The sequence below is a fragment of the Aquarana catesbeiana genome, linkage group LG02 (genome assembly GCF_042186555.1).
Source record: "Aquarana catesbeiana isolate 2022-GZ linkage group LG02, ASM4218655v1, whole genome shotgun sequence".
NCBI classification, from domain to species: domain Eukaryota; kingdom Metazoa; phylum Chordata; class Amphibia; order Anura; family Ranidae; genus Aquarana; species Aquarana catesbeiana.
In genome coordinates this window covers 136,093,621-136,107,205 of record NC_133325.1, presented here as the reverse complement: position 1 = coordinate 136,107,205, position 13,585 = coordinate 136,093,621, and the positions used below count along the sequence as shown (strand labels likewise).

General features: G+C 44.0%; 1 protein-coding gene across 1 annotated transcript in view; it reads right to left on the bottom strand.

The window, feature by feature from the left end:
- The window catches only part of POGLUT3 (protein O-glucosyltransferase 3), a 47,303-nt gene extending 34,878 nt beyond the window's left edge, over window positions 1-12,425 (bottom strand). Inside the window, exons 1-2 of the mRNA XM_073613494.1 lie at window positions 12,149-12,425; window positions 1,300-1,497 (exon numbers count right to left, since the gene is read on the bottom strand). Coding sequence (XP_073469595.1) covers window positions 1,300-1,497; window positions 12,149-12,350 — 400 coding nt within the window. The 5' untranslated portion in view covers window positions 12,351-12,425. The remainder of the gene's footprint in view (window positions 1-1,299; window positions 1,498-12,148) is intronic.
- Window positions 12,426-13,585: the final 1,160 nt, after the last annotated feature.

The window sequence follows — 13,585 nt, the reverse complement described above, 5'->3', positions numbered from 1 at the left end:
AGCTGTTTCATGGCCAGGTGTGGGTTACTCCTTCGTTATTTCTTCATTAATTAAGGAGGTAAAAGAGTTGATTATAAGTGTGGTATTTGCATTTGGAATCTTTTGCTGTGAACCTATATCATGCGTTCAAAGGAGCTGTCCATGTAAGTAAAACAGGCCATTGTCAGGCTTCAAAAATGAAACACATCCACCAGAGATAGCAGCAACATTAAGAGTGGCCAGATCAACAGTTTGGTACATTCTGAGGAAGAATAATGCACTGGTGAGCTCAGCAACATAAAAAGGCCTGGACGTTCACAGAAGACAACAGTGGTGGATGATTGCAGGAAAACCCATTCACAACATCCAGACAAAGTGAAGGACACTCATCAGGAGGTGGGCGTATCATTGTCATAGACTACAATCAAGAGAAGACTTCACGAAAGCAAATACAGAAGGTTTACCACAAGGTGCAACCCATTTATAAGCCTGAAGAATAGAAAAGCCAGGTAAGACTTTGCTAAAAAAAACATCTAAAAAATCCAGACCAGTTCGGGAAAAGCATTCTTTGGAAAGATATAACTAAGATTAATATGTTCCAGAATGACGGGAAGAAAAAAAGTGTGGAGAAGGCTTGGAACAGCTCATGATCCAAAGCACACAACATCATCTGTAAAACATGGTGGAGGCAGTGTGATGTCATGGGCATGCATGGCTTGCAGTGGCACTGGGTCATTGGTGTTTATTAATGATGTGACAGAGACAGAAGCAGCCGTATGAATTCTGCAGTGTTTAGAGATATACTGTCAGGCCAGATTCAGCCAAATGCAGCAAAGTGGATTGGATGACGCTTCACAGTAAAGATGGACAATGATCCAAAACACACACAAAAGCAACCCAGGAGCTTTTGAAGGAAAAGAAGTGGATTCTCAACAAAATAATAAAAATGAACATTTTATTTATGATTATATCCAAATAAATTTGAAGTGCAGACTTTCAGCTTTAATTCAAGGGGTTGAACATAAACATCAAGTACAAATTTTAGGAACTGCAACCATTTTTTTTTCTTACACAGCCCCTGAAATTGGGGGGACTGTGTATACAAATGGTTGCAGTTCCTAAAGTTTGTACTTGATGTTTATGTTCAACCCCTTGAATTAAAGCTGAAAGTCTGCACTACAAATTAATTTGGATTTTTTCAATTTAATTTTATTCTGGTGGCATACAACCCAAAAGTATGAAAATTGTGCCTGTGTCTAAATATATATGGACCTAACTGTATACACACAGTCACAATACAATAAGGTCCTTTTACAATACCTTTAAGTATATAAGGAGATTTAGCGACATGCTTGTCCTTGTGAAGGACTTCAATCAGCAATCCCTCGATGGCACTGCCATACATTCGGTACCTCATCAGGAAAGAGCCGTCATTCCTATCCAGGGGGTCAGGAACATGAATTCGGATGTATTCCTTGTTGGAGAGGGCTTTAATGGTTACTTTAAATGATTTACTCCCTGAAAAAAAAATTAAAAGAGGAATTTTATATGGATGAGAAGTAATTTATTTGGCAGTTACAACCCCCTTGCCAGATTAATTTCAACAATAATCTTCCTATCAGGGCTCATTCACACCACCTAAACGCCACAGAAACTGCTTTCCTAAAACTTGATTGAAATCAATGATTTACTAATGGCTAACCAACGTTCACTATTCTGCACTATTATTCTTGAACCTCTCTACTGCTTTTGACACATTTGACCATCCCCTCCTCCTCAAGAAACTTCACTTTCTTGGTCTCCATGACCATAATCTTCATTGGTTCTCATTAGGGTTGGCCCGATACCGATACTAGTATCGGTATCGGCACTGATACCGAGCATTTGCCCAAGTACTTGTACTCGGGCAAATTCTCCTGATGCTTCACCCGATACCTGGACAGTCAGCTGTGATCGGTGCGTGGGGGAGTTACAAGCTTCTCCCCCAGCGGCTTTCAGCTGCTTTAGTGAAATCTATATACGGTGATCGGTGCTTGTAACTCTCCCACACACGATCATCGCTGGCTGTCACAGCATCCTCCTCCATGCCGTTCTGCTGTCCCTCTCCGTTCTAACTCCATGTCCCCTCCGTTCTGCTTCTGTCCCTCTCCATGTACTCTTCCTTTTTTGTATGAACAGAGTCAGCTTACTCTGTCCATTCACATAACTGAAACATTGTAATCTCTTGTGATTACGATGTGTCAGTTTATGAATGGAGAGGAGCCGCTGTCTTCTCTCCATTCATTTTCAGTGCAGCTGAGGCTGAAGAGAAAGGGACTGGGGAATCTCTATCCTCAGTTTCTTTCTCTGTCTCAAGGGGGAGATATCAGAGGTCTGTTAAGACTCCTGATATCTCACCAAAGCCCCACAACAGGGCTGATAAAAAAAAAAACAAAAAAAAAAACAAAAAAAACAAAACACAAAGTATTGCAATAAATAATAATAAAAAAATTATTGTAAAAAATAATAAAAAAAAAAAAAAAAAAACACACAGACACCGTCCACCCCCCCCCCCCCCCCTAAAAAAAAAAAAAAAAAGAAGAAAAAGAAAAAAAAAAAGGGCATTGTAAAAAAAAAACAAAACAAAAAAAAAACAACAAAATAAAAAAAAAATGTCACGTGACATTAAAATAAAAAGTATCAGTAATCGGTATCGGCGAGTATCGGTACTTGTACTTGGTCCTAAAAAAGTGGTATCGGGACAACCCTAGTTCTCATCTTACCTAACTCATTGCACCTTCCGTGTCACTTACAACTCTGCCTTCTCCTCCTCTTCCCTTCCTTTTTCTCTCAGGGTCCCCCAAGGCTCTGTCCTTTTCCTATTCTCGATCAACATCTCCTCCCTAGGTCAGCTGATAGAAATTGTATTGGAAGCCATGGGAGGCTATGTTGATGACACCCAAATCTATCACTCTACCCCTCAGCTTACCCCATCAGTCTCCTCAGGCATCACAAATAATTTAACAGACCCATCAGTCTGGGTGTCACAACACTTCCTCAAACTCAATCTATCCAAAACCGAGCTCACAATATTTTCTCTCCAACTTGCCCCTTTCACTAACTTCTCAATAAAAAATACCAGTCTGTCCCCTCATGCCAGGGTGCTGGGTAATAATCCTAGATTCCAACATCGCCAAAATATGCTCCTTTCTAACCAATGACACCAATTCACTCCCTGGTTACCTCTTGCTTCGACTACTGCAACTCCCTCCTCATTGGCTTACATTTGCATAGACTATCCCCTATTCAGTCCATCATGGATGCTGCTGCCAGGCTCATCCACATTACCAACCATTCAGCGTCTGCTACTTCTCCTTGTCAATCCCTCAACTGGCTCCCACTCACCCAACAAAATAAATTCAAAATTCTAACAACAACTTTCAAAGCCATCCACAACTTGGCCCCCAGCTACATCACCAACCCAGTCTCCAAATACCAACCAAATCGTACTCTTCATTCCTCCCAAAACCTTCTGCTCTCTAGCTCCCTCACCATCTCCTCCCATTCTTGCCTCCAGGACTTCTCTAGAGCCTCTCCCCTCCTCTGGAACTCCTTACCTCAACTGGTTCGACTATCTCCTGCTTTATCCAACTTTAGATGATCCTGAAAACTGACAAGCCCTTCTTTTTAGAGAAGCCTATCTGGCCCCCACCTAACAAATCTATTTTTGTTCTCCATCAGCTTATCCCCCACAGTTATTACATTTTGAATCACTTAACCCTCCCTTTTAAATTGTAAGCTCTAATGAGCAGGGCCCTCTGATTCCTCCTGTATTGATTTGTATTGCAACTGTAATGTCTGCCCTCGCTTTTTAAAGTGCTGTGCAAATTGTTGGCACTATACAAATCCTTTATTATAATATTATTCTGCCGTAACTGGAATCTTACTGTACTAGATCAGGGGTCTCCAAACCTTCTAAAGAAACGGCCAGTAAAAAAAAAAAAAAAAGAGAAACGGCCAGTACACTATTCAGCAGACTTTACGGGAGGCGGATGAAAATGTCCCAGCATTAGTGGGAGTAAACAATGTCTCATCTTTGGTGTCAGTGAAAGGAATTGTGCCCCTTTGTTGGTGTCAGAGGATGAAATATAATCCCATGGGCCGGATAAAAGCAAGAAAAGGGCCACAACTGGCCTTCGGGCAGCAGTTTGGAGACCATTGCACTAGATCAATGCCAGTCCCTGCAAGCACAAAAAGAAAGCAATTGTTTTCTATGTGCCCCATTCACACTGTTGTGATGTGCAATGTGGAAAAATGCAGGCATCTTCCATTTTTCTGCAGCACACTGGATAGCACCACAGGTCACCACAGCGCAGTGCAATACGCAGAGACCTGTCAATGAAGTGTACAATTTGTACACTTCCAATAAAGTTAGTAAAATTTTTTTTTTTTTTAAGTATACAGAGCCTTGTGTTGTAAAGGCACTGCTTGTCACCGATGCTACACACCAGCCGCACACCAAAACGTACCATACAGTATACTGTACATGTGCATTTAATATATGGTATTTATCTGGAAAAATCTTGCTTGTGTAGACATCAACAAGGATAATAGGAATTTACAAGGATGGGAATCCAGAGGGAATAATTCACTTTTGACAAATCTAAATTCCCTCCATCACAATTAGGTAAGGCAGCATGCAAACAGTGAAAAAAGGAAAATTATGACAAGCATATTTTGACACCAACGCATACACTATATTGTCAAAAGTATTGGGACACCTGCCTTTACATACACATGAACTTTAATGGCATCCCAGTCTTATGCCCTGTACACACGGTCGAATTTTCCGACGAAAAATGTGTGATAGGACCTTGTTGTCGGAAATTCCGACCGTGTGTGGGCTCCATCACACATTTTCCATCGGATTTTCCGACACACAAAGTTTGAGAGGTTGCTATAAAATTTTCCGACAACAAAATCCGTTGTCGGAATTTCCGATCGTGTGTACATAAATCCGACTCACAAAGTGGCACGCATGCTCAGAATAAATAAAGAGATGAAAGCTATTGGCTACTGCCCCGTTTATAGTCCCGACGTACGTGTTTTACGTCACCGCGTTCAGAATGATCGGATTTTCCGACAACTTTGTGTGACCGTGTGTATGCAAGACAAGTCTGAACCAACATCAGAAAAAATCCTAGGATTTTGTTGTCGGAATGTCCGATCAATGTCTGACCGTGTGTACGGGGCATTAGTCCGTAGGGTTCAATATTGAGTTGGCCCACCCTTTGCAGCTATAACAGCTTTAATTCTTCTGGGAAGGCTGTCCACAAGGTTTAGGAGTGTGTCTATGGGAATGTTTGACCTTTCTTCCAGAAGTGCATTTGTGAGGTCAGGCACTGATGTTGGATGAGAAAACCTGGCTCGCAGTCTCCGCTCTAATTCATCCCACAGGTGTTTTATCGGGTTGAGGTCAGGACTCTGTGCAGGCCAGCCAAGTTCCTCCACCCCAGACTCGCTCACCCATGTTTTTATGGACCTTGCTTTGTGCACTGGTGCGCAGTCATGTTAGAACAGAAAGGGGCCATCCCCAAACTGTTCCCAAAAATTTAGAAGCATGAAATTGTCCAAAATGTCTTGGTATGCTGATGTCTTAAGAGTTCTTTTCACTAGAACTAAGGGGCCAAGCCCAACACCTGAAAAACAACCCCACATCATAATCCCCCCTCCACCAACTGATTTGGACCAGTGCACAAAGCAAGGTCCATAAAGACATGGATGAGCGAGTTTGGGGTGGAGGAACTTGACTGGCCTACACAGAGTCCTGACCTCAAACAGATAGAACATCTTTGGGATGAATTAGAGCAGAGGCTCCAAGCCAGGCCTTCTCATCCACATCAGGGCCTGACCTCACAAATGCACTTCTGGAAGAATGGTCAAACATTCCCATAGACACACTCCTAAACCTTGTGGACAGTTCATGTGCGTGTAAAGGCAGGCCTTCCAATACTTCTGGCAATATAGTGTATGTGAAAAAAAAATACAAATAAAAAAATATTTTTTAACATGCATACATGAGAATCTTGCTGAAGCACTTTCTGTTATAGGGTGACAACATGCTGTCTCTGCCTCCCAATTGTGCTCCTGTGTTGTCACCCTATCACACAGGCAACCAACTGAAAATACAAGTGACACAGATATGGTTCACAGTTGTCACCATCAGTAAACTCACCCTGAGAAATGTATGCATGTATACACAAACGGCTTGATTTACTAAAACTGGAGAGTGCAAAATCTGGTGAAGCTGTGCATAGAAACCAATCAGCTTCCAGGTTTTATGCTAGGTTCACATCTATGTGGTTGCAGTTATGCTGTTTTCAGGTGCGTTTTGCGTTTTTAAACCTGCATTTTTGCATGCAGTTTTCATGCATTTTGTGTTCTTTTTTTTTTTTTCTCTTAAAACACTGTATAGCTGTGTATAGCTGGTTGTGGAGTGGGTCAGGAAGCTGGCCTGCCACATTCTTGACAACCAATGAGTCATCAGCTGTCAGTGGGGTTCCCCGCTGACAGCTAAGGCCTCTTTCACACGGGGCAGATCAGTCATGATCCGCCCCGTGAACACACGCTGGCTCAGCGGGGATCGCTCCGCCGATCCCCGCTGAGCAGGAAGATGACAGGTGCATCGCTGCACGCCGTGCAGCGACGGACCTGTCAGAGCGCCGCTCTCCCCTATGGGGGGATCGGATGATGACGGTCCGTAGTGTCCGTCGTCATCCGATCCGATCCGAAAACGGAGGGAAAAGTAGGTTTTTCCTCCGTAAGGCCTCTTTCACACGGATGATCCGTATGTCCGTTTTTCATCCATCCGTTTTCGGATGAAAAACGGACATACAGTCATCCCTATGGAGCGTCGGATGTCAGCGGTGACATGTCCGCTGACATCCGACCCGCTCCGATCCGAAAAGTGTAACGGAGGAAAAACCTACTTTTTCCTCCGTTTTCGGATCGGATCGGATGACGACGGACACTACGGACCGTCATCATCCGATCCCCCCATAGGGGAGAGCGGCGCTCTGACAGGTCCGTCGCTGCACAGTGTGCAGCGATGCACCTGTCATCTTCCTGCTCAGCGGGGATCGGCGGAGCTATCCCCGCTGAGCAAGCGGATGTTCACGGGGCGGATCATGACTGATCTGCCCCGTGTGAAAGAGGCCTTACACTTTTCGGATCGGAGCGGGGTCGGATGTCAGCGGACATGTCACCGCTGACATCCGACGCTCCATAGGGATGACTGTATGTCCGTTTTTCATCCGAAAACGGATGGATGAAAAACGGACATACGGATCATCCGTGTGAAAGAGGCCTTAATGTAAAAAAAAGAATGGTCATCAAAAAAAAAATAAAAAATAAAAAAAAATTGGAAAATAAAAAAAGGAGTGGGGTACCCCTTTTTAGGTCTGGTACGGATTTGGAGGAAAACCCTACACTAAAATTTTAAAAAGAATGGCCGCTGACAGTTGATGACTTATCAGTTGTTAAAGGGATTGATAAGATAATGCATTAAGGTGAAAAACCTCCTGTGATGCAGCTGCCCCCCAGAGCCCACAATTTACTTACCTGAACCCGGCCTTTTCAGCGACAGCGACGAGCACACCAGCTCCAGCCGGTGTCATAGGTCCTGATTGGATAGATTGATAGCAGCGCAACCATTGGCTCCTGCTGCTGTCAATCAAATACAATGACGCAGGAGCCAGGAGTGGGGCCGAGTCCTGCTGTCTGTGTCAACAGACGCAGTAGCAGGACACAGGAGCGCGCCCGAGGGAGAGGGGCTCTCCAACAGGACACTCGAGAAGAGGTGGAGCCAGGAGCATCACTGAGGGACCCCAGAAGAGGATCGGGGCCACTCTCTGCAAAACCAACTGCACAGAAGAGGTAAGTATGACATTTTTGTTTTGTTTTAGATATCCTTTCAGGATGCAACACTTTCATTTTTGGTGCGGCTCCATTGAAGTCATGGAGAAGTCATGCATATTACATGCAAAACGCAATCTGCTGCAGGAAAAAAAAAAAAAGTCTCCGACCCTTTCCAGGTTTTGCACTCTCCAGTTTTAGTAAATCAACCCCAAAGTGGCTACAAACAGGCTACAGGAGATCAGTAGTATTGACAAGCAACAAAGATGAAAAAAGAAGATACAAGTATTTTCTTTAAAAAAAAAAAAGTCATACGATACACTGGGCACACAAAATATAGAACGGAAAAAGCAAGAGCAGAGACAGATGCAGGCTTCTCATTCTTTGGCTAGTGTTGAGTTTGTGGGAAGGACCGTGTTCTGCCAATATTATTATGTAAGGGTTTGTTCTATCAGAGAGGGTCAGCCAAGGAAATGTGGGAGCAGTCTGTAGAGGAAAGAAGCAGAGAACGTGCTCAGGAAAGACGATCGGCCATGAGCTCCGCACCTTCTGTGTTCACTGACAATTCAGACATAAAGCCTACATGGTACAAATTGTATAGACGTATGTGATCTCTCCTTCCAGGAACCCTGTACTAGAGAATGTGGACCCTGACACTGCCATCCTCTTCTCCTGAAAATGCTCCCTGCCTGGCTGTCCTGCTGATCGAATGTCCTCTGTGCTCCTGTAACAGATATGTAGAGCAGGAATGTCACCTTTCCTCATTTGCATGCTTGTCCCGAGTCACAACAGGTGTTGGAATACTTCCTCTTTCCGAGGCTCGGGCCTCCTTCACACTGACACTGCTGTATTTAGCTTTTCTACAAACCAGAAGTGATCAGACACAACTGTTATGGCTTGCAGATCACGTTTTCCTGCATTTAGATCTTCCTGTGGGTTTAGTCGCTTAGAGGCCAGGTTCAAACACAGTGCAGAGCGGCTCAGAGCAGGGGTCCGGTGCGTCCCTGTTCTCCATTACAAGGATGAATTAGGTCCAAATTTTTGCCTGAAATCAGAGCCAAAGACATACATGACCCCTCTGCTGTGCGCTCCATTGCCGCCCCAGAGATGTGTGAACCCGCTCCATTGTGAGCCCATCACACTGTCCTGTCATGTGAATTGGATGCGGAGAAACCAGGATCCAATTCGTATAAGTGTGAACCAGGGTGGATTTGGTTTAAATCAAGTCAATTTAAATCACTAGTAAAAAGGCTTGATTTAAATCAACTCAATTTAAATCAAAATTTTTAAAGAGCAACTGTCATTTCTGTCCCGCAGTGGCTCCTCCTCTGACCCGCTGTTGACTCACCAACAGTCCCATTCACTTTAATAGGACGATGATGCGGCAGTGACACAACAAGGTGAGGGACGTGGCGGCAGCATGTGAGTGGAAGCCCGCTAACAGGACATGATAGATCTGAAATGACAGGTGCTCTTTAAATTTAAGGACTTATTTTTGCTGGTAGTTAGAATATTTAATATTTGCAAATAAAATGAAGGTTTCCTATTTAGAATAATAAGCTGTCAGGTTAGTAAAACAGCAATATCAGAACCAATTCAATCATACAGTTTGTAGTGTACATAGATTTGCAACACAATGGGATAAAGGAATATTGCTGAACTTTGTTTTATCTCATGGTTACAGTGAAATTGTGTGAATGCATCAATGCAGTGCATGTTATCCCAGCTTGCAGAGTTTGGATTCACTGAATAAGTAAAATGTAAATATTGCAGAATATACAGCTTCATGCTACATAACTAAGCTCCGTTTTATGCTGAATATACTAAATTATTAATGTATCTTAAACAGAAAACTATCTTTTAGATAGATTTTTACTCCAAGAGCATTCTATTAAAATAAATTTGATTAAAAAAAAAAAAATCTGATATAAATAAAAATAAAAAATCTGACTTTTTTGATTTTTTTTTTTTTTTAATTCATTGATTTATAACCACCCTGGTATGAACCCAGCCTTAGCGTTTCTAATCAGATCCTGAATGCACAGAATTCTATTTTCTCTAAGGGCCAGTTCACAGCACAGTTTCTGCATTGCGGATGCATTTCTGCATGCACCTTTTTGATGCATTTTTTAAATGTGTACTGGTGCGTGTTTAAGCTTTTTTGCTGCGTTCTGATGTGTTTTTTCACATCATATTTTTTTCTTCATCCTAGTTCTCAATTTTGATGTGTTCTAGTCTAGATCTGTTCCATACAAAAAAAAATGCAGCATGTTCTACTTTTGTTGACTGCATTGGAGCACACTGCACTGGTGTGAACTAAGGCCATTGGAATCCATGTTAAATACTGTCCATGCGTTTTAATACGGAATAAAAACGTACTTGACTGCATCTGGTGTGAACCGGCTCTCAATACAGCTAAACTGACCGCACAACAGGTAAATGCTCAGTGAAGGGCTTGTGTACGCCTATTGTCTCTGTACGGCAGCGCGGTGTGTTCAACTTTTTAATCAATATCATCAATTTAAATTAATTTGAATTTATCGTTGGCCATTATTCGCACCTTTAGTACAAGAAAAGCTCAAGAAAAATGCCTCCTCCTCTTTTTTTTTTTTTTTTTTAACTCTCTGCCGTACTTGTGCACAAATTTGATAATGTCATATGTGTGTTCCTTGTAGTTTCTGTGAAAATAGTGAATACTAACCAGATCTCAGAAGCAGGCAGGTTCCATGTCAGGTGTGGGCATCTACTCTTCATTTTTGGGATTCGGTGCAGCTGGCTACCCAGCATGAGATTGTCAATGCCATGTTGCCTGATTTAGATGGACAGTGCCAATTTTTTTTTATTGTACATACAGGCTGGTCCTGATCAGAGATACTTCATTCCTCCCGGCTAAGGATGAGCTCCGGTGTGTTCGCACAGCCCACATGCAGAGCCCGCCAGGAACTCGGGCACGGCGCTGCGCTAATCACAAGCAGTGAGACATTTCTCGATGTGTGGCTGTAGAGATTGAAAATGTCTCACTGCCTGTGATTAGCGCAGCGCCGTGCCGACTAACTGGCGGGCTTTGCATGTGGGCTGTGCGAACACGCCGGAGCTCATCCTTACTCCCGGCAGATGCAGTTCTTAAAAAATGGTGCACAACTCCTCCCTTTCCTGTCATTTCCGGTCTGGAAAGAACTCAAGATTTCGTCACTAGGCGATTCGCATAGACTCCTGGGATACATGACGCCGATATCCCAGGAGTCCTTGCGAATCGCCTAGTACTGACATCGCCTGGGCGGTCGCAGCTGGGAGTGCTGCTGAAAATAATAAGGAAAAAAGTTATTTACTTAAACATTATATATATATATCATTCCTAAAGTGGAGTTCCACCCAAAAGTGGAAGCTCCGCTTATCTGCCTCCCCCCCTCCGATGCCACATTTGGCACCTTTGGGGGGGGGGGGGGCAGGTACCTGTTTTTGACAGGTACCCGTCCCCACTTGGGAAAGATCTTGCCGCGGCGAGATCACTCGGAAGTTCGGCCCCCTCCTCCTTTCCCCACCGCCGGTGTTCTGCCAAAAACAGCCACAATCTCCAATCATGTCACTTCCTGTGACTCTGCAGCAGTAATTGGAGATTTGGACTAGTTACCTGTTTTCACAGAACCCGGGAGCGTATTCACTATGATACTGGATATAATGAGTGGACATTGTTAGTCCGCCGCTAATAACAACATGGCTGCCTCCAAGGCGGCAACAACTTTTAATGGCCATTATAAAGATTCCACATGTAGAAAATTGGCGGAATTTCACTTTAAGGAAAAAAAACTACAAAGAAATTTGGCTTCTGTTGCAAAAAAAACAAAACAAAAAAAACAACAAAAACGCACAAAGCAATAAAAAACGCATGTCAACGCACATCTACTTAACTGCGCCAATCACACAGTGACAGTGCATGTTGTGTGAATGAGCCCTATATATATATATATATATATATATATATATATATATATATATATATATATATATATATATAAAAAAACTTGGAAAAGTCATGACATTCCTGGCTGTCACTCTGATCCCCGGCATATGAGGATCAGTATGACAGCCAGGCGGAGGAGTATGAAGAGATCAGACATGATCCTCCAATCACAGAGTCTGGACCATGAGGAGGGTCGGGAAAGAGTTAAATGCCAGGAATGAGGCGGGTGACGTCAGAGGGGGGCGGGCCGGGTGTCCCTGGCTGTGCTGGGAGGATCCATGGATCACCTGGGATGGGATCGGGACGGATCATTACCTGGGGAGGAGGTGAGAGGCCGTCCTGCGCTGTCCACCGCCTGGATGTAGAAGTATCTGACCGGGAGGGTGATGGAGGCTTCCAGCCCCGGACCCCATACCAAGCTCCGCTCCGGGCTCAGCGGCTCTGCACCGGCACACAAGCAGAGGGCCAGGAGGAGGAGCGGGGGCCCCGGAGGGACGGACAGCCCGGAGTACGCCATGTGTGCCCGCAACTCTGCCCCGCTCCGATCCTCCAGTCATTCAAACTTCTCAGGGGGGAGGGGGCCGGAGGATCTGGCCGCTTCTGATTGGTGCTCTGTGCGGCCAATCAACACATCGCCCTGCACTGTGGAGGGGACAGTCTGCAAAGATCCCACTGACTGAGGGGACACATAGAACCATTATAATGGTCTGTCCAGTGTGTACTATTCCCAGTATAATGGTCTCCCCAGTGTGTACTATTCCCAGTATAATGGTCTCCCCAGTGTGTACTATTCCCAGTATAATGGTCTCCCCAGTGTGTACTATTCCCAGTATAATGGTCTCCCCAGTGTGTACTATTCCCAGTATAATGGTCTCCCCAGTGTGTACTATTCCCAGTATAATGGTCTGTCCAGTGTGTACTATTCCCAGTATAATGGTCTCCCCAGTGTGTACTATTCCCAGTATAATGGTCTCCCCAGTGTGTACTATTCCCAGTATAATGGTCTCCCCAGTGTGTACTATTCCCAGTATAATCGACTGTCCAGTGTGTACTATTCCCAGTATAATGGTCTCCCCAGTGTGTACTATTCCCAGTATAATGGTCTCCCCAGTGTGTACTATTCCCAGTATAATGGTCTCCCCAGTGTGTACTATTCCCAGTATAATGGTCTGTCCAGTGTGTACTATTCCCAGTATAATGGTCTCCCCAGTGTGTACTATTCCCAGTATAATCGACTGTCCAGTGTGTACTATTCCCAGTATAATGGTCTCCCTAGTGTGTACTATTCCCAGTATAATGATCTGTCCAGTGTGTACTATTCCCAGTATAATGGTCTCCCCAGTGTGTACTATTCCCAGTATAATGGTCTCCCCAGTGTGTACTATTCCCAGTATAATGGTCTCCCCAGTGTGTACTATTCCCAGTATAATGGTCTGTCCAGTGTGTACTATTCCCAGTATAATGATCTGTCCAGTGTGTACTATTCCCAGTATAATGATCTGTCCAGTGTGTACTATTCCCAGTATAATGATCTGTCCAGTGTGTACTATTCCCAGTATAATGATCTGTCCAGTGTGTACTATTCCCAGTATAATGGTCTGTCCAGTGTGTACTATTCCCAGTATAATGGTCTCCCCAGTGTGTACTATTCCCAGTATAATGGTCTCCCCAGTGTGTACTATTCCCAGTATAATGGTCTCCCCAGTGTGTACTATTCCCAGTATAATGGTCTGTCCAGTGTGTACTATTCCC